Source organism: Polypterus senegalus, chromosome 6 (assembly GCF_016835505.1).
Source record: "Polypterus senegalus isolate Bchr_013 chromosome 6, ASM1683550v1, whole genome shotgun sequence".
Taxonomy (NCBI): Eukaryota; Metazoa; Chordata; class Cladistia; order Polypteriformes; family Polypteridae; genus Polypterus; species Polypterus senegalus.
This window is the reverse complement of record NC_053159.1, coordinates 110,443,214-110,464,822: the sequence shown is the minus strand read 5'-3', so window position 1 is coordinate 110,464,822 and position 21,609 is coordinate 110,443,214. Positions and strand designations below refer to the sequence as shown.

Here is a 21,609-nt window from a genome sequence, read left to right as displayed (position 1 = left end):
TTAATAAAAAAAATCTACCAAGCTTAGTTTTGTAATTTCTACATTGATTCCAAAACACAGAAACTGGGAAATAACGACTAACCTAAGTAGGCTAAGAGTCCAATGAAAAACGGATGTTGGTTGGAACAAAAACCAGCAGCCACAGTGGGTCCCCAGGACCGAGTTTGGGAACCACTGGTGTAGAGGGATGCACAATCTAAAACTTATGCTGTCTATATGAGGTAGTACATTAAGTTCTATTGTCAGACAAGAGGGAGGTGGAATAAAACATTCTGGTACACTCCTAGCTAATGAATTAGAGTAGCAAAAAGGAGTGAAAGCTTATTATAAACCAATAATGTATTTTTACTTTGGGTATTGCCTACTTATTTCTTTAATAAATAATCAGTAACTCAGTATTAAATAAAAAGATTAATCAGAAATGCCAAGATGCAGAAGCCAAAAAAGTAATTATATTATTACTTCTGTTGTCAATTACAATGGTAATTTGAGCCAACAGCTGGTAATCAAGTTCTCTTAGTCAATTGATCATCTGGAAGTTTAGCCATATCAGTGTAAAAGCACCACCTTTTGCAGTTTGGTCTGGAGTATGGTATGTAAGGTATGTATAACAAAAAGAACCAAGCGGCATCTTCATCTAGATAACATACTAGGACAACGTAGATACTGGCTAACCAAATGAGTTTGATGGACTCAATGGCCCCCTCTTGTTTAGAAATCAATCTTTGCTGCTGATAAGTCTTGAAAGGGTTGTACTGTACTTCCATTCTCAATCTCTTTTCACATTGAGGGACATGACTTCCAAATGAAGATCATTAATTACAATTGCCAATATTTCCAGGAGAAATCATCTCAGTAAATCTACCCAAATGTGATGGTATGTGATGTTTTAAAATGTCACAAAGCATGTAAAAGGTCTTTGTCTCCTTCTCTCTCTCTCCATGTCCAAAGCAGATGCTGGCAATCATGGTCTTCCATCTGTCTCTTTTCCTTATACTAAAAATCTCTTTACAAACAATGCTATTCCCAAACCATCTCACAGCATTTTCACTAAAGGTGTTTCTCTGCCTTCCTCTTGCTCGCTTTCCATTGATTTTACTTTGGAACACTTTCAATGTCTTCAACTCTGATGATATGTCCCAATACTTTAACTATTGTATGTTTTATTTAGTAAATGTCTTTTTACCTGTGCTCTTTTTAACACATGTTCATTTGGTTTTTTTTTGTCTGTCTAGAAAGTTTTTAGCATTCTTCTGAAAACCACATCTCATAGCTCTCTAGTCTACCTTCCAATGTTTTGTTTACAGTCTGTGTTTCACTACCATACATTAAGCCAGATCAAATGTAACACCTCAGAATATTCATCTTTGTTTTCATTGTTATGTATTGGTTTATAAGTGTGTGTTTTAATTGCATAAAAACTGTTTTAGCAATCCTCTTTATTTTCCAATGACTTCTTCCACCTTGCATTAACATGCCACCCAGGTAACTAAAGTGATTGATTTGCCTTACATTTTCAGATTTTACTTTTATCTTGTCTTTTGGCACTACTTTGTCTTTTGTAAATACCATACTAACTGGCTTCTTGCAGTTCAATGGTAGTCTCATCTTCTTACTTTCTTCTACTCCCATAGTTAAAATTTCCTGCAGCTTTTTGTCCCCTGCAGCAATAAATGTGGTATCATCTACAAATCACATATTGGTAAAACCCCCTATACTTATTACTTTCAGAAAGAACAAAGAACAAATCCTTGTCATACCCCTCTTCTTATCGACTACCATTCTCCAAATTCATTGTTAATTCTTATACCTGCTGTTTGCACACAGTATGGACTCACTACTAATTGAATGCATTTTCCATCAAGTGGTAGACTTCTTAAAATGTTTAACATTCCCTCATGCTTCACTAGATCAAATACTTTTGTGCAATTAATGAAACACATATGTATTATTTTGCATTTCTATTTCTTTTTCAATTACATTTTTTTAATAAAAATTGCATTTCTTGTAGCTTTTCCTTTCACAAAACCACACTGCGCCTCTGAAATTTCACTTCTTAGCTTAACTTTCCATCTGTTTAATATGACCCTTAAAAGTATCTTTATAATATGACTCATCATACTTATTGTCTGGTGATTTACACGTTCTAGAGCCCCATGTTTTTCAATACATTTTTTAAGTCATTAGGGATTTTTCCAGTGTCATAGATGTTGCTCAATATTTTTGTTAAGTGAACTATTCCAATTTCACAAGCTACCTCTGACAATTTTACTATCTAATCTGGTCCTCTTGCCTTCCTCTTCTTCATATTCTTTACAACTTGCCCCACTTCTGATTTTGATATAGATGGACCTCTCATTTCATGTTTGAGTACTGCTTTTGGCATCTGTTCTCATAAAACAGTTCATCTGTATATTGTGACAACCTATTAAGCACTTCATCTCTTTCTGTTGTTCATTTTTCCTCTTTTGTTTTATGCTTGAAGATTTGTTCTTTTATTTCTTTGGTACTATTTATTCCACAAGGTTTAGTAAAAGATTTTAAGGTTATTCCAATCAGTTTCAATATCTGAGACCAGTTGTAATCTATCAAGTTTGTTTTGAACTTTTACTGCATAATCAGCCTCCAACTCTTTATTTGTTCTTAACAATTCTATTTGCAGGTTGAGTTGACATTTGCTGTTCTTCAATTTTCTCTATTTTACCCTCATTTTCATTATTACCACTACAACATGGTTACAGCATTACAATATGCACCAGGAAATGTTTTGTGGCTTGGTGTAGCATTTTTAAATCTTTCTCCAGTAATTATGTAGTCAATCTCATTTTACACCCTATCTCCAGGATTTTTCCATGTCCATTTTCTTCAATGATATTGCTTGAACTGGATGTTTGAAATCACCATTTTTTTTGTACTCCACCATTCTATTAATTTTCCACTACTATCTTTACGCTTGCCTAATCCATGTGCAGCTACTGTGTTATCTATTCTCACATTGCCTACTTTCTCATTAAAATCACCCATAATTATGAAAATGCTCTGTGATTTGCACTATTTTTTCATTTGATCTAATCGTTTGTAAAATTCATCTACAGTATCTATTCATCACTCAAATCATTTGTTGGGGCATACATTTGTAATATTAAATTATTAAAAGGTTTTCTACTAATTCTTACTTACAGAATCAGATATGAACTGAGCAATAGCTTAGCATACACATTTGACAATCTTGTCGTTCATAAGCAATCCTATGCATCTTTCATGTTATTATCTGTCTGAGAATACAAATGTATGTTTATCACTCACTACCTTTCCAGAACCTGGCAATCTGATTTCACGAACTCCCAGTATTTCCATTTTTACTCTTGATATATTTTGCTTAGCACTTTCCAATTTATCTGCTTGATACAAAATTCTTACATTACATGTGTCAAATATGACCTAATTCCTTACCCTGATAGTAGTTTGATTACAGTCTAGAGCAGGGGTCTCCAACCTTTCTTCCCCTGAGAGCTACTTTTACAAAATGAAAATGGCCGAGAGCTACTCATGTTTTCTAACGTTTATTCTCATAGCTTATTTTAACCCAAACAAACTGAATAAGATTGTTTTGCCTGAACATTTACAAAATGTTGGTGTCCACAACTCACATTTTGCATTAAAACATCACAAAAAAAATTTAGTTCACCTGCAAATGCATTCTGTATGTCTGTATGCATTTTCTCACACTACTGAATTAAAACATGAATGCTGCCAAGTCAAAACAATGCAATTCCAAATACACAGATATTACTTATTCATTTGTCATTTGGTTCCATGTCACAGATTCACTTCACAAGAGTATTCACATGTCCAGTTGCATGTGTGATGTGTTTTTTAGTTAGTGAGATGACTGGCACTGCAGAGAGTCAACAAGAGAGGTGTATGGTGGAGTGTAGCCACTTAGGTTAACTCTTATGGAGTCATTTAAATGTTCATCTGTCAGTATTGTTCTGAACTTTGATTTCATGGCGTTCATGTCAGAAAATGCAGACTCGCAGATTTACAGTATGTACAACCAAACAAAGCAGACATTTTCAAAGCTGCTTGGTGAAGATTCTTATAGTTATCTGGCTCTACTAAGCTCCAGATATGCTGAGAATGGTGTTGAGACTTTAACTGCACATTATTTTGAAGGTTTACTAATATATAATATATAAAATCCAATGTCTCTCTATCTGTATGTCTGTCCGCTTTAAACGAGAGAACTACTTAATGGATTTAGATCGGGTTTTTTTCTATAATTTGCTTGAATATTCCGGTTGATTTTGAGACTTCTCTCATTTCGCTATGTATCATAGTTCGCTTGTGGTACCGATTTATTTGTGCAAATCCAAGATCCACGCCAAGGGTTGGAGGGAGGGGCCTTCCTCACTCACTCGCCAGCTTTGAGGCGTGTGCCTTAACTCTGCTTAGCTAGCGAACGAGGGAACAATTGAATTCAACTTTGTTTGATATTTAAAATAAAGTGTTACTTAGGTCTTGATGAGTTTGAGTCCGGATATTCTCTTAAGTGTATGCCACATTGAAAAGACAGATTGCAATTCAGATTGTAGGTTGTGATTTTGTGTTAAAAGGATCGTGATATGATTTTTTTGGAAGGATTGCCCACCCCTAATTTGATTAATCAAGTTTTCAAATTTATGAAGGATTCATTAATCCTTTGGCGAGCTACTTGGAAAGGGGCAGCGAGCTGCCGGTAGCCTGCGAGTGACGTGTTGGAGACCCCTGGTCTAGAGTCACCTGTTGGACTGACTGCCCCTACTGAGCGAGGTATTGATTTGTGTATATATCATCAATCCCTTTTACACTGTGTGGCAGAATGCCGGGGTCATTACCTGGCTGGGATGCCTGGAGGGACCGGAAAGGGACAGTGATAGCTTCCAGGTCATAAGGGGGCAACCGCCCTGGACAAAGAGAGGACCACGGGAAAGGGAAAAAGAGGTTCTGGCCTGTTAGGAACCAGGAACCGTGGCCACTGCCAGGGGGTGCCTTAAGCCTCGTTGGACCCGGGGAACTGTCACTACCGCCACACCTGGAAAGATGGTGGATGAACCTGCCAGAGATGCCTAGAGTGCTTCCGGTGCAAAGGGCAGTACTTCCGCCACACCAGGAAGTGCTGCCGGAAGATAGTCACCAGCCACCTGGAGCACATCAAGGCAGAAATAAAAGGTGCCACCTCATTATAGTTGGGGAGCCAGAGTCGGGAGTGGGAGTAGGACAAAGCTCCCAGGAGGAGAATAGAGGCGGCTAAGAACGGAGATATAGAGAAGTTCATTGTGGGGGATTATTGCTGTGTGCTTTGTGTAGTGTTTGGGACTGAAACCTTGTGCTTGTTTATACTTTTATAAAGATGTGGTTTCCGACTGGTGGTGTCCGGCTGAGTCTCACAACTGTTTAAGTTTTTTTACCCGACTACGACTACCTTGGCAAATACAGCAGTGGTTAGCTACTGGCTTCTGCCAGTTTTGTTTAAGGTTAACTGCTATAGCCTTTGACATAATAATCTCTCTACTGGCAGTTGTTACCGTGAGGAGGCATGGTAACAGTATTGCTGTTAGCATAGGCTATATGCCAGCTGGAAGGACCTACGCACTTGGCCTTTTTTTTTAAAGCTAAAGCACAAGAAGTACTAGTAAAACTAGAACAGAGATCTAGAAACATGCTATCAACCTGTGTCTATAACACCACAACACACCTAAAAAGTACATCTAGATATTTTTGGCATAAAATGTAGAAAAATCAGAAATGTACAGGTTTGGTTGTCATACAGCTGACAGCACCAATAGTGCCCTACCACAACAAGTGCTTAAGATTTGTGCTAAATGCCTGGCAATGGAAAGATCAGTTTTCACAGAGTCTTAAATAAGTTTAACTCATAAGGCACATTAAAATAATTAACTGTGCCCTTGTACTTGAAAGCTGGACCATGTCTTTAGAACTTTAAAACTAAATTGGCACAGGGAGAGATGAAATGTTCCAGAAATTAAATTGAATAGTACAATAATGTAATATGGCAAGTCTGATTTTCCATTTCAAGATAACTGTGTAAGCATGGTATGCATGCTTAAATGTTTATACATACATTTATGTTGTCAACAAATTTTTGCAGAGAGTACTAACAAGATAACAAAAGGGTGATAGATGTGCATCTGTAATAAAGAATCTCTGACCTGCATTGACTCACAGATATTTTACTACACCACCCTGGTACCGAATAAAATAAAAATGACAGATAGCAAGTGAGAGCAGAAAAAGACTTCTTAGTGTAAGCCAGTGTTTTTCAACCTTTTCGCTGGAGTGGAACCCTGCGTGCATGGTTACCTTGCTCACAGAACCCTGTGCAATTATCCACCAGTATGTCCTATATCATTAGGACTTTTTCGGCGGAACCCTTGGCTAGCATTCATGGAACCCCGGTTGAAAAACACTGGTGTAAGCCATTTTTAGATATATAAGGGGTTACATACAGTAAATAGAACATTGTTAGCCTTACTATACATAATATAACTGACATGTTGGGCAAAGATCAAAATAGACACTGCATACACATTGATTAAATATAGTCATGATACTGCAAAGCATAGCTTTAGTCAGCTTTAATACTTGTCACTACAGGTAGCATGAAGCGATACCTGCAACTGATTCAGGTTGCACAGGTAGTCCAGCTCCTCCATGATGGCGCATCCATACGTACTGTTACAAGAAGGCTTGCTGTGTCTCCCAGCACAGTCTCAAGGGCATGAAGGAGACCACATGGTATAATCGAAAAGTATTCAAATACCCTTCAATTCTAGTCTGCAATGTAAATTTTAATCATGTCTCAATTGTTTGATTTGTATTTCAAACACTGGAGCAGAGGGAGTAAATCAAGGAAAAATATGTCTTTGTCCCAAACATTACGGAGAGACACCTTTATGTCTCATCCAACATATGTAATACCCCACCATGGTTGGGGGGACTGCGAACAGTATCATCCCAGTGACTGCAGTTAACCCCAACCCTTCAACTAGTACAGGCATAAAATCCCAACACTATCAAAGGAGGTCATCCCATGAGCACCTGTTTTGTTGTTTATTGCCTCAAAATTATAAGGGGTGACCTACTTTGCTCACCACCATTGTCTACAGGTTCCTGAATTCTTTTCACCTGTTCATATAGTCACACACGTGAACTTAGGGGAACAGTTTAAGGGCTCAGATATCTCTAATTTCCCGCCAGGTCACCAGAGGGTGCTGTTGACTAATGCTTTTTTCTCTTCATAGAAACATAACATTTCTGACGTTACTTCCGATGCCCACCTGCCTGGCCCCACCTCTTCCTACCAGGAGTCCATAAGACTGGAAGCTCCACCATTTTCACATCAATACGATGTTTTCATTATACTGGGTTAGCCTTCAGGTACCCCACAGATTTATGGTCTCTCTGTCTCTTTGATTGCAACATATACATATTGTGGCCACCAGGGGGCACACCAGCTCCCCAACACCCAGCACAGATAGACACTGGGCAGATGTCCAGCACGACACACATTTATTTTCCAGAGGAAAACGCTTTCCCTTTGTTCCCCTGCCAATGCACAGTACAATTAAGCAAAACACAATATACCACACTAAAGCACACTTTTTTCTCTTTATCTCTAATCCTTCCGTATCCACTCCTCTTCTGAAAAGCTTTGCCCTTCTTCCTCCCGACTCCAGCTCGTCTCAGCGAGGCCCTCTGTCTCCCTTTAGTTCGTACAACCCCCGGTGGCATCCATGGAACCCAACAGGACTGAGACGACAAATAGCAATTCCCATACAGCCGTGGAGTAAATAGTGCCCTTCAAAAGCCATCTTTGCCTGTACTTCCTTTAAGGAGACTTTCGAATTTTCATACTTCCATTATCTATAACCTGCTGTGCATGTGTACCGTGCCAACATTTTTGAATTCTTTGCGATGTTCTACTTTGTCATCTACTCTTTATCCTTTATCTCCGATGCCGGCCGTGATTAAATTTCTTTCTCGCAAGATGTATAATGCTGCTCACGTTGTGAAGGGGGTGGAGGGCGCTGAACACATGCTAAGGAGATGCGGTCAGATCAGCTGCTGTCTTGCTGCTGGTGAGCTGCATGTTCTGATTGTTATGCTGTGCATCGATCATTTACAAGCCTGTACAGCAGCTGTCCTTTTGTCTCGCAGGATGTCAAAGTGTCTTCCGAGAATATCACGTCTCGTCTCCCTCCCAAGATTTTTTTTATAATAGAGAGATATAAAAACACACTGTTACTCAGAAGTTTGGTCACAAACAGAAATGTTCCTCTTTTTGATAAATACATTTTTATCAAGATACAGTACTATTAAATTGTTTTAAAATTACAGTCAATACATTACTAATGTTCCTATTGGCTATTGGTATGTAAATAACAATTTTCCAGGAAACACGCTCACTTTCAGACCAATTTTTAAACATATTATGAATTGTATATATCATATTAATCATTTTCTAGCACCTGGCATATCTCCACACCCAGAAATTGGCAGCTAAGTTTGTTATGCAAATGGTGTTCTTATTTTACAGGAAAACACACAAAGTGGTAATATATTGGGAAAACACAAAGGAAAAAGCTCTTAAACAAAATGGGGCAGAACTCTATTTGGTCTTGTCCATGGTCGGGGATTGGACACCGGAGATAATGCTCTACTGGCAGTTGTGCTGTTTTTCATATTTTGTTAATGAATATTTGAGATATCCTGTATTCTAACAATCCTGGTGAGACTTTTGAAAGCTGTAGGGGTTATAGGGTGTCAAACACGTGTGAGTAGGAGACAGCTAAAGGGCCTGAGTAAATGTAATACTACACCAGACCAGGGGGTGGCAGAGTGTGCTGACTGTCTCTCTGTTTCTTGTAGACCATACCAGGGAAATCTCGCCATGTTCCGGCATGATGACATCATTTCCGACTCTGCCACCTCTGATGACATCACTTCCAGTTCCGGCGTAGATTACATAATTTCCTTCCCCAGCCCTTAAAACCGCCATCTTACCTCTAAATATGCAGTTCTGTTTTGGACTCAGTCTTGTGAACATCTCTGTTCAATTATTTCAAAACTTTTGCAGCTGGGATATAATATATGGGTGGCTGCCCCAAACCTTTATAATGTATAGTGCCAAGTTTTCTTGAGTATCATTTATAATACATTATTATAATTGGTATATTATTTTCATTTGATTATAGATTGTGATTTGCCATTAAGTTTTGTTTCTTAAACATAAAGACAGATAAAGAAGGACTAAGACTTGTATATACAGTATATCCAATAAGATGAGTTTCTGACAAATCTTTACTCTATAGTTACTCAGTATTCTTGTATGTATTTCTCATTCCATTTGAAGAGTTTGTAAAATAGGCACAACTGTAGTAATTATAGTTTTAAATTAATCAGGAACAGTGAAATTCTTACTTGCACGTCCAAACGACAGGCAAAATGTTTCCAGTTTCTGGCACCATGTGAAAAGTGAATGTAATAAAATATATACCTTCATTTTATGTTAAAGAAAATAAACTTAGCTTACCTGATGTAACTCTTGCCCATTTGCATAAAAGTTATTCAGTTGTGCTGTACATATTCATGTCATCATTAAGGTGATTCTTAAGATCAACAAGTTTAGGTAATTCATCTTACAACTTGTGATTTAGTAACATCTGTAAATCACAGTTTGTCCTATAAATTATCTAACACATTGTATTTACTACTTGCAAAATATATGCTTTTTAAAATGAATGATCAAATTTATATCAAAGCAGAACAGCAGTATGCATATTGCTCAGTTTTATTCTATGATTAATTATGAATCCACGAAGATAAAAATAAGTAGTCTAATTAAGGGCTTATTTAGAAGCATAAATCAAACTCTGTTTGTTAGATTGGCAGTAATACAAACATGCTGCTGCTACTGTGAACCTCCAAGACTTAATGCACTGGCCTATATACGATTTTACAACAGAAACACTGGCCTGCTGCAGTAAGTGGAATGTTTACGTTTACATTTATTTACAATATTTGGCCGACGCCTATATCCAAAGCGGCTTACAACATTTGGGATACAACTAGTTACATTTCGTTTCTTCTTCATGTTCAGGACAGGAGCACGCAATATGCAAGGCCTGAAGATTGACGTAGCCACGTTGTAGACAGTGTACTCCTTTCACCACGAGCCCATACTACCTGCATAACTAAAAGCAACCTGCTTCCACCTGTACCTTGCCTGGAGAAATTTAAAATGTAAAATGAACAAGATAAATCCTCCATTATATTATATACACACCGACACTAATGCTGCTAACCATGCTCATATTTTATACTTGAACGTGCTATATATTGTCTTTCTTTAATAAATGTATTTGATTTCGCAATTCGACCTAAACAGTATGTGGTCTCATAATAAGTTGTGACACTGACATAACCTGGTTTCGCAATTGGTTCCGTTTCCGTTGATATAACTTCTTCTATTTGGTGCATACCCAACACTTATGCAAATACCTTATCTTCCCTTTTCTAAGCAAGGCTGTTGCCTTTATTCCCAAAAGAAACGACTCGTCAGAGAATAGAGTTCAAGTCTCCACGCCACGTTGCCCGTCCTCAACGCGGATTGGTCTAAATCAAGGGCGGGGCCAGACGTCGCGACGATGCCATCCTCCTTGATTTGATAAGGCGCTTTTGGGCGGGTCAAGCAGTGATCGTGTTCTTGAAGTACACGCGGAACTGGTCGTGAGTGGCGAGTGTAGAATATGTCAGTGGTTCCTAGTGTGAACGACTGTTTCCAGGAATGGGATGGCCTGCAGAAAGAATTTCAACAGATACAGGTGAGCAGCTGTTTACATAGAAGACAGGAAGTCCACGCCCTTCTTTCATCAGTGTTCACTTAAGCGAAAGGTTCTTGACTGCAACAGGTCTTTGTTTTTGTTTTGCTATGTACAGTCAGTACATAGAAAATCAGTAATGTGTTAAAAGTGGACTCTCTGGTCGCCGCAGATATTTGGTTGTCTTTCTTCTCTTTTGCGCGTAAGATTGTCTTGTGAAGGAGGCTCGACATGGGAGTTGTGATCACGCCTTGTCTAAAAGTCAGCCGACACGTTGTAATGATTAATAAGAGCACATAAAAGCATCACGTACCGAATACGATGACAGAAGTTGTTCATCTCACGTTTGGTGGCAATACTGAAAGCTGACGATCCTGAATGACTACAATTGTCCAAGTAGTTGTTGCGATTTAAAGAAATACGTAGTGGTTCGAGATCCAGTGAGGTCTCAAACTGTGTCACGTGTCGTTCAGGGCGTCAAGAAAAATAGCCTGTGAGGACTGGCGGTGCTTTATGTACCTTTTACCCCCTTACAACGTTTTGTGTTGCCAAATTGTCTGTTTAATATATATCTACATGGTGTCACACTAGGAAAGTTTCCACAACGCCTTAAAAAGTACATCACAGTACTTAAGTAACTTCCTTCGGGATTAATAAAGTTTTCTGGTTCTGATTTAGTTTACATAAATTAACTTCTCACAACATCCATAATGGCTAACACGGTCCAATCACCCGAGTTCTGTAAACTATTAAGATGTTTAGAACAGAATATTTACTACTGTAATATGTGTAAGAATAACGTAGATTTATCACTAGAAAGCTGCTTCGGAGATTCAGCTGTCATGTATTCGAAATATATTATATATCCAGTCTCTGATAGTTTAGAACTTGCAAGCTCAGTTTTTTTTGTTTTTTTTTTACAGATCCGAAAGTTGTGTTTTTGGTTTATTCTAAATTGAGATAATCAAGATGTGTGCTTGAATGGGCTCCTAGATAAACTGTCTTGTTGCCCCTTCAAGGATCGATTATTTCTGTCCTGGTGGCATTAAGTATGAAATCCCCCTGACGCCCGTGACCCTGAACTGAATAACGCAGTTTGGAAATCAAGTGTAAAAATAAATATAAAATACAAAAAACATGAATGGGTTGCCTGTAAAAGAAGTTGAAATGTACATCCACTTCATACGTGAGGAACAAACATAGCTGTATAATTAAATACTAGTGCAATTATTTGGAGCAGTTTATGATAAAATCATAAGAAAGGTAAGGGCTGAACCAAGTATATACATAATTTTCCTGTGTGATTTTGGAGATAGAATGGGAATTATTATAACGAACAAACATTATTGCACAGCTGAGGCTGGTATTTTTGGTTCTCTAGTGAACAGACAGACAACTAAACACAAATTAACAGAAATCCAGCAAAAAGGTTATTGTGTATAAGGCCTTTTTTGTGACAGTAACTAGCTTCATATTGTTAAATACTTAAATAATAAGATCATCAAAAACAGTTTTTAAACAGTGCTATCTAGCATTGTCTTATACAGAGCTGAAGATTAAAATAGCCTGTTAAGTTGTTCTCCTTGGTCCTATTCTTCTCCAAAGGTGAAAGAAACCCTGGGCTTTTACTGGTTTCAGTTATTATTTAGCTGATCTAGCCTCAAAAGAATATGTGCTCATGGTGAGTGAGTATTGTTAATTTATGTTCATAACTTTTTTGAATGCAGTTTTTAATTATGTTGTTGTAGGGAAAGGCATGATCAGTATTAGTGGAACTTTTCATATCCTACATTAAAGTGTCACTTCCCATGCAGTTGGAATCATCAGGAGCCACTACGCTGATTTTATCACCTGCACTCATATACTGAAACAAAATGCATATGGAATCTCATAGTTTGTGCAGCATATTCAGGTTGAAGTAAGTAACCAATCGGATATAGGTTAAGGTTTTCTTTTTTTTGTCTGGAATTTTACAATATGGACAAACATAGCTCTCAGAGTTCACTGATAATTTTGTTTACCTAAAAAAGTCTAAAATCCTAAACGAAATTGGCAAACAAAATAATGAAAGAAAAAAAGATGTATAAAGGATTTTGGCTGAAAATAAAAAGGTTACTTTCATCTCAGATTTGAGAAGGAGATGTTGAATGTACTAAAAAAAGAATTCTGTATTGGAATCTTTGGTTGTCTTTGCCTAATAAGCAAATTAATATACATACTGGATCAATTAATTTTGTTGTCCCTGGTTAACATCATAAATTGGACTGAATGTATTTAGCAAACCTTCTTTGTCTTGCATAAGACCACAGGGAAGCTGAGCCCGATCTGACACCATTAAACTCAGTACTGGGATTAACACTGGATGGAATGTCAGTCTCCTTCTTATATTAAGTGCCTAAAAGAGTGATGTTACTTTTAAACAGATGAATCCCTAGGGTTATGCTTTATGATTGCTTAGGATAGATAATGACAAAATATTAATAATGTATGTCTGAAAGGGAAATACTCCAAACCCTATCAGAATTTTTACACTAAAAATGTTATATTGGTAATGTATTTCTTATGCATGGCAATATTAAGTGATATTCTGATATAATAAAATCAACTTTATTGACTAACAATTGAATAAAACGTTTTTCTTATTTTGGTTTGGAGGGTAAGGGTTTGCTAAAATTCAGTGTTTGCACCAGATCCACCTGGAAGATCTTAGATAATTTTCATATTGTATTTTAGAAGTTCTGTTACCATGTAAAACTCCTGTGATGTTATACTTTGAAAGCTTCTTATTGCTCAAAAGTAATAAACTTTCTTGAGTATTTTTTAAAAATGTATTCACTTTATATTGATTTGAATTTTTTTAGGATTCAGCTTTCTCAATATTACAATGTTCCATGAGAAACTCAATCAGTTAAATCTGAGCACATATTAAAATAAACTGGTAGTTACATCATGCTATTATAATTAAATGTACTTCCATTATTTTATATAGCATGTTTCTTGTTTTTAAGGTCTACATGCTATACTGTAATGAAATAACATAAATGAACTTCTTAAAATTCACATATTGATGAAAATTAGGAATAAAGGATAAACATATTAAACTAAGCCAGCTTAATAATAAGTAGAGGAAAATAACACTTCAGGCTTTCACACTCTTAGAGAAAATAATCTTTTGAGACCAACAATCCGCAGTCCATGGTCTTTTTGCACTAGGCCATCTGGTGGCCAGACTATCCCCTAGGCTTTCTGCAGTGTACCGTGTGTAGTTATTTTGTTAGGCTACTGAAAAGGTTTACGATTGAGACGTTACTTGTGATGCTGTACTTCCCCCATCCATTTTGTGGTAACATTCAAAAGCTTTAAAAAAGTAGCAGCAACTCCTGGTGCCATCAAAGTAAACCAAAACAGGGGAAAAAACCCAGATCGACTAATAATTTGTAAAAGCCAATATTAATGTTTGCCACAATTAAGGAAAAAAACTTGAACAGCTACTTCAGCAGTTCTAACATTATTAAACTGTCCTTAAAATGATGGTTTCTCAACCTTGCTTTTGGTGTTTAAATTGATTGGACATCTGTTATATTGGCAAGAAGAGCATTTCAGAGTTTGGGAGCTCTACAACTAAGGGCTTTTCATGTTTCTGCAGTTTTTTTTATTCATGAAAATTTAAGATGCCTTATGATTATAGTATACATTCAGGAATACTCTATTGTCATTAGATTCTGTAAATTAAAGGCAGAAGAAATGGGAAACAAAAACATTTATGTCTAATTTTGTAAACAGAATATTTTAAAACTACCTTTAAACTAAATGTACAGACTCATGAACAGGTTAATTAATGTCATATTTCTTAGTTATAATTATATTGGCAGGTCATGAGGGGACAATACAAATTATTACTCAGAACAGAGCACCGAAGCTAGAAATAAGGTATTATGCTTCAATACAGAATAAATTAATATCGTGAATATAGAAGCATGATTGCAAGCAGTCCATGTGTTTAAACAAATAACTAGAAAAAACTATTTCACATACTTGAGCACTAAAATTTCAAACAATGTAAACACAGACTCTTGTATTGGCAATGCTGCATCTGTCTTTCAATGATTGTATTTAACAGAGTCAATAAAATTGACCAAACCCAAACAAAAATATAGTTATCTATTGACAGCAGGTAACCTATGTCAGTCAGACATGACAATGACTACCAAAATAAGAGGCAGACTGGCCATTGCTCTATGGAGTATATTGGGGAAAATTTTGGAATGATCCCATACCAAATGAAGAAGAGCCTAGCAAAAAACGTAGACTTGCATTATGGCAGAGAGAAGATTATTTGATTACCAGATAGACATCAAGCCTGTATAGTAATGATACTTATAAGATTGCTCTTTCATTGCCTGGCATACAAGCCTGTTAGATCCTAGACTGGGAAGAGGGCAAAAAAATACTGCACAACACTGCAGGCCTTGGGGACTGCTAACTGCCTGTTACCCCAGATAGAGGAGACGAAGAGTAAGTGCTCACTGTAGAGTAGAATAGTGGACAGTAAAGGATTACAAAATTCAAATTTGCTTGATACAAATAAATGAACTAGCCTTTGTATATCCTGTATATTAAGAAATTGATTTTTAAACTGGAAAAACGCTGTCTTCAATAGTGTCTTAAGTGTGATGTCTGGGGTAACCTATACATTTTTTTATGGATTCAGCCAGACTAAAGTTTTTGATGTAAGAGTTGCCAATATTTCCTTGATACTTGCAGAAGCCTTCCGAGTCATTGTCTGAAAGGATTTTGATATAAGAAAATAACAAGTAAAACTGTAAAATGTTTAGTGAAACGATGAACTGATGCACCGTCCAGAAGTTGTTCCTGCCTTGTGCCCAGGGACTTCTGGGACAGGCTCCAGCTTCACCTCAACCCTGGCCTGGATAAACGGCTTAAGAAAATGGATAGGTGAATGGATGGATGGATTTGACTGAGGAGTAGCATTGTGTTGTGTTGTTTTGCAGCAGTGGCTTACATTACCAGGAATCAGGGTTTGAATCCTAAAATGGTCACTGAATGTGTGGTGTTTACACATTCTGTCCTTGTTTGTGCAGGCTTTCATTTGATACTTTGGCTTCCTCTCATATCACAAAGGCAAAATGTGTTAGGTAGGTAATTGGTGATCCAGCATCAGTCTTCTAGGAGTGAGCACAGGTGTGTGCATGCATGTGCTCTGTGAATAACTGGCATCCCATCCTGGACAGATTCCTTTTTCTTTGACTGACACTGCCAGGATAGTCTTCAGCACCCTCTAGAATTACTGCACGCTTTCTTAGTCATAGAAATGTACAGTATGTAGGGTTTTTAATAGTAAGCATTATTTTAGCACATTACTTTGTAATATATAAAACACTGTATAAGTGGTGGACCATGCTGTGGCATTGTGGTTAGTGCTCACAGCTAGAAAGTCCTAGCTTTGAAACTTGCCTAAGTCCATATACATATATATACAGTATTTTCCTTTGGGTACCCAATTTTTCCGCTTGCAGCCCAAAGGAGGGCATAAAAGATGTACTGGTAACTCTAAATTGTCCTTCTATGAGTGAATGTGGTTGTATGTGCGGGTGAGCCCTGCAACAAGACTGGCACCTTGTCCAGTGTTGGCTTCAGATTGTAGCTGGTGTTGCTGATGCCTATGGTCAGGACTAGATTAGGCAGGTTTAGTAAAAAATAGACATTTGCATAAATGATATTGCTGACAGTTCCTTGGGGGAGTAAATGCAACAAGACACCACTAAAGTGTTCATAATTTGCTAAAAATCCCAATGACTCAATTTCACCTCTCTAAAAGTATTTATTAATATGCTGTTGTTTTTAGGAGACTCATCGTCTATATAAGAAGAACCTCAGTGAAGTTACAAAACTGCAGGAACAATGTCTGGCGACAATTACTCGGCAGAAAAAGAAACTTAAGGAGCTTTCAACTGCATTAAAATCGTAAGTGTTAAATTAGACTAATAACTGTCACAGCTGATTTTATTTTTTTAAGTGAAATAACTTATTTTCCTAATTAAGTTAATATGTAATAAAATATTTCTCCATATGTTATAAAATGAATAACTTAAAAATGTTCATGCTTCTTTATGTTTTGCATTTTGCTTTGAAATGCATCTCTTAAGTAATATTATCCCAATGATAATAATAATATTTAATTTTTTGGAGTAATAGTTATAAACGATAGCTGAAGTCTATAAAACTTTACAGTAATCTATGTAGTGCTGTGCAATCATTCTAGGCTACACAAGAAAATTATTTTAAAGTTAGTTATCTAGGTAGTAATTGTTTATCACTATATGAAAAGACTACAGTTGCATTGGAATAAAAACAAACAAGCAAACATTAATATAATAAAACACAGCAAGAATTTCTTGTGTTTTCCAGAAACATGTTGATATTTTGTGAGATGTCTAGAGCAAAACCAGTATGAGTTCAAGTTTATTGTCATGTGTATACGATAAAATTCTTGCATGTCTCCTTTGAGCAGTGACAATAATATGACACTACCAACAAAACCAGACACAAAGTATATATAGCATGTAGCATATTTTTTTTTACAATTAACAGGGGTACATAGCACTGCCTGAGGCAAGGGCACTAACTGAATTTTGGAATGAAGCATAGCTTTTGATATTCCTCTCTAGAAATGGGGAATCTGTGCAAAATTTGGGTTGATTTCAACCTTGTGGATTTGCATATAGTACATACACAAGAAGGGCTATCAGGAGCTGCCCAGGGTGGGGGCATCAACTGAATTCTGAAATAAAAGGTAGCCAACAGTTTTCACCTGTACAAATGAAAAATATATAATTGCTGATGGTCCTATACAGTTTGCTAGAAGGAAGGAGTGAGAAAAGCAACTGTACTGGATGGCCGAGGTCTTTGCCTTTCTAAGGCAGTGAGTGTTGTGCATGTCTTGAACAGTGTGCTGTGGTGCCCCAATTACAGTTTTGTAAATGGCTAAACTAGTACAATTGACAGACAGTTTTGTATCAGTAAAGCTATAGTCTAGGCCAGTGGTTCCCAATAATATTGGTAGTGGCAGAAAACGCCAAAAAAAAGGAGTTAAGATAAAAACACAAAAACAAAGTTATATAGTTTTGGTTTACAAAGAGAGATTTATGTGAAAGTTGTCACTAGACCTGCCCACCACTAGTCGTATCATGCGATTGCGTATGTGTCCTCCCCCTCTTTGCCAGTACTGCCACTGTGATTTAAAGCGGCCCATCATTTTAGTGTTCGATTGGGTGTCAAGTGAGTAACATGTATTAATAGGCATAGATCGTTCCTTTTTTTAAGAGTGCTTAATTTGAGGTGTTTAGCTATTAATTATTGTTTTGAGTGAGTTTCTATTGATATTGTTTTGTGCATAAAATTGAGAAGTGTTTGAAAACTAGAACTCTTAAGAGAGCTGCAGTTAGTATTGAAATTCAACCTGCTGATTCGGCAGCTGCAAGTACTTCGAAGCAGTATGATGATTTACAAGTGGAAGGGGACCAGGGTGCAGCGACTGATAGGCCTGTTCTTGCAAGAGATAAAGCTAACACTATTAAAAATACTCAAAACATCAGTGCTCCACTAAAGAAGAGAAAATATTCTGTTGAATACTTGAGATATGGATTTTCATTCACGGAAGATGAAGACTGTCCAAAACCACTGTGCGTTGTTTGTGGAGAGATATTGTCTAATGGTAGCATGAAACCATCTTTATTGATGCACCATTTAGAGACGAAACATCCAATTTATAAATCAAAAAGATGTTACTTTTTTCCAGCGACTATCAAATGGCCCTAGTCTAACTTCCTGTTTCTTATCTGCAAACAAAGTCAGTGAGAATGCGGTTGAAGCATTGTACAGAATAACTTACCGTATTACTAAAAACGGTAAAAATCATACTATCGCTGAAAATTTGATATCTCCTTGTATAAAAGATGCTGTTCAATGCATATTCGGTGAAGACCATGTCCGAAAAATTAGCAATATTCCCTTCTTAAACAATGCAGTTTCTCAGAGAATTAAGAACATGTCTGTCGACATTGAATCTACAATAATTGAAAGAATAAAAAGGAGCCCCTTCTTTTCAGTACAGGTGGATGAAAGCACTGATGTTTCCAGTCTGTCTGTTTTGCTTGTTATTGCAAGATATTTAAATGATAACATGCTTGAAGACAATTTTTTACTATGCTATCCTCTCACTAAAAGTTGTAAAGTTGAGGACATATTTAATTTCATTCAGTGTTCTTTCTGGGAAAAAGAAATGGATTGGGCCAATTGCTGTGGTGTTTGCGCGGATGGTGGAAAATCTGTGTGTGGCTGTCAGGTTTACGCAGTCGCATCAAAGAAGTGTCTCCCCATGTAGCCTGGAGTCATTGCTGTATTCACAGACACAAAGCCTAGCATCCAAACCCCTACCAGATTCATTGAAGGAAGTGCTCATTCAATCTGTCAAAGTTGTTAATTGTATTAAGACCAATTCAACAAACGCCAGACTATTCAAATCTTTATATGACGAGATGGACAGCCTCCATACTACTTTACTTTTGCACACAGAAGTGAGGTGGCTTTCATGAGGACAAGATTTTTTTGAATTTAGACTTGAAGTTCAAGTTTTTTTTAAGACCATCCTTTTGAGTTGATCTCTAAGCTTCATGAAAGTGAATGGCTTCAACAGCTTGCATACTTCTCTGATATTTTTTCAGAAATAAATAAACTAAACTCGAATTACAGAACAGTTCCATAACCATCTTTAAGGTGTCTGACAAAATCGAGTCTATGATCAAGAAATTGGATTTTTGGGAATCATGCATCAAAAAAGACCATGTGTGAAGTTTTTGAGACACTTCACAGTTTCTTATCTGAGAATGAGCTGAAATTGTCAAAAGTAGTAAAAAGTAGTATAATAGCTCACTTAAAAAGACTTAAGGTGTCGTTCAGACAGTATTTTCCGAAACAAAATAGTGAAGGTAACTGGATTTTAAATCCATTCAAGGAATTGTTTTTTCAACAAGCCGAAAAAATGTCAGTTTCTGAAACAGAAAAATTTATTGAACTTTCGATTGATTCTTCTTAACAATCTGATTTAAAAAAAATTGCCCTTGACTTCTGGACAGCAGTGAAAAAAGAGTACCAAGAACTCGGTGATAAAGCAATAAAATATTTATTACCTTTTACAACCACAGAGCTTGTCAAAAGAGCATTCTCGTCTTATGCATATATTAAAAATAAATATCTCAATAAGCTTACCGCAGCTCCTGATTTGAGGTTATATCCATCTTCATTTGAACCTGATTTTAAAAAATTCTGATCCATGAAACAAGCTCAATGATCGCACTAAAATTATTAAGAGCCACATTGGAAGATTTGTATATCAAGATGAATAATTATGTATTTTAATCACAGTTAATGTGGGTAAAATTTATTTTAATGCTGTTTTTATTTGTTTTGATCTTATGTTAGGCTGCTATTATAAAAAAAATGAAATAAATTGTAAAATGTAAAATCAAAAATAAAAGCCTATAAATGTCATTAGGTTAATTTAAGTTGTTTGATTATTTAGCTAACCTAAGAAAATTTAAAAACAACAAAAAAAAAAAAACTTTTTTGAGGGATGGGTGGGGGTAACAAAGAGACAGGGTACTCGTAAATGAAAAGCCTAATCAAGGGGTACGGGAAAGAAAAAAAGTTGGGAATCGCTGGTCTAGGCTATAGACCAAATAAAATTTTTGTGATGTGGCATTCAAACTATGATATAGACATCTGAAGAAACTGGACAAGTCAAGGACAAAAAGCACAGTTAAAGATGCAAAAAGCTGTCAGAATCTGTTAAACAGTACTTTAAATGTAATTTTCTTATAGGATATAAGGAGATTAGTAAAGTGCTTGTTCATCGTTTGGTAACAAAATAAATGCTTTGACCTTATAAAGATGTCTTAAAATAAATTATCTGGCAGAGTGTGTTGCAGCTAGGAAATCATTCTTGCATAAAGGCAACAAGTTGAACTGTATGCAAAAGTGCATAAAGTATGAAGTGTCAGAAAGGCCAAATTCAAACTTTTTTTCACGAAGACTCCAGTACATTGATACTTCTCTCCAGCCTTTTGTGAAGCACAGTGGAGTCTATGTTATGGTCTCTGGTGTATTTCAGCCAGTAGTGTAACAGATATGGTAATACTCAATGGACTGATGGCTGATAAGAAAAGAGCAATGCATTCCTCATTAAATAACCTTCAGGAAATCAACTTTTTTGCAAAAAGTCATCTTTCAGTTTGATAACAACAACAAACCCACTGCAAACTCAATTAAGATCTACTTTCAGGAGAAGGCTGCAGATGGAACAGTATTGCTTGGCTGCATCAGACCTCAACAAAACTGAAGGAACACATGGACGGGCAAAAGAACAAAAAGCAGCAAAATACAAGGGAAGTTCAACAAAAAAAAAAAAAGTTTTCCTTCCTGCTCTGGTCTTTCTGATCTATCTGTAGACGTTATTTAAACCTCAAAATCCTTTAATGTTGTTAAAAATGTCTTGTCATTTTGATGCAGTTTTTTTTCTTCACAAAATCAGACATTGGCCCTTACTGTTAGTTAATGTACTGTTTATGTAACAACATTAATGCACCTCAGTATACTTTCTTATAGAAGAAGTATTATAAAGTTACTAGCAGTATAGCAGGGTAGCTTT

General features: G+C 36.6%; 1 protein-coding gene and 1 long non-coding RNA gene across 3 annotated transcripts in view; one reads left to right on the top strand and one right to left on the bottom strand.

The window, feature by feature from the left end:
- Positions 1-11,312, bottom strand: part of LOC120531393 — a 32,093-nt gene extending 20,781 nt beyond the window's left edge. For both annotated transcript variants that reach the window (XR_005634098.1, XR_005634099.1), the window contains exon 1: positions 11,197-11,312. This is a non-coding gene — a long non-coding RNA (uncharacterized LOC120531393). The remainder of the gene's footprint in view (positions 1-11,196) is intronic.
- Positions 10,723-21,609, top strand: part of tmem120a (transmembrane protein 120A) — a 33,051-nt gene continuing 22,164 nt past the window's right edge. Inside the window, exons 1-2 of the mRNA XM_039756773.1 lie at positions 10,723-10,886; positions 16,750-16,868. Of these exons, the coding sequence (XP_039612707.1) occupies positions 10,812-10,886; positions 16,750-16,868 (194 nt within the window). The 5' untranslated portion in view covers positions 10,723-10,811. The remainder of the gene's footprint in view (positions 10,887-16,749; positions 16,869-21,609) is intronic.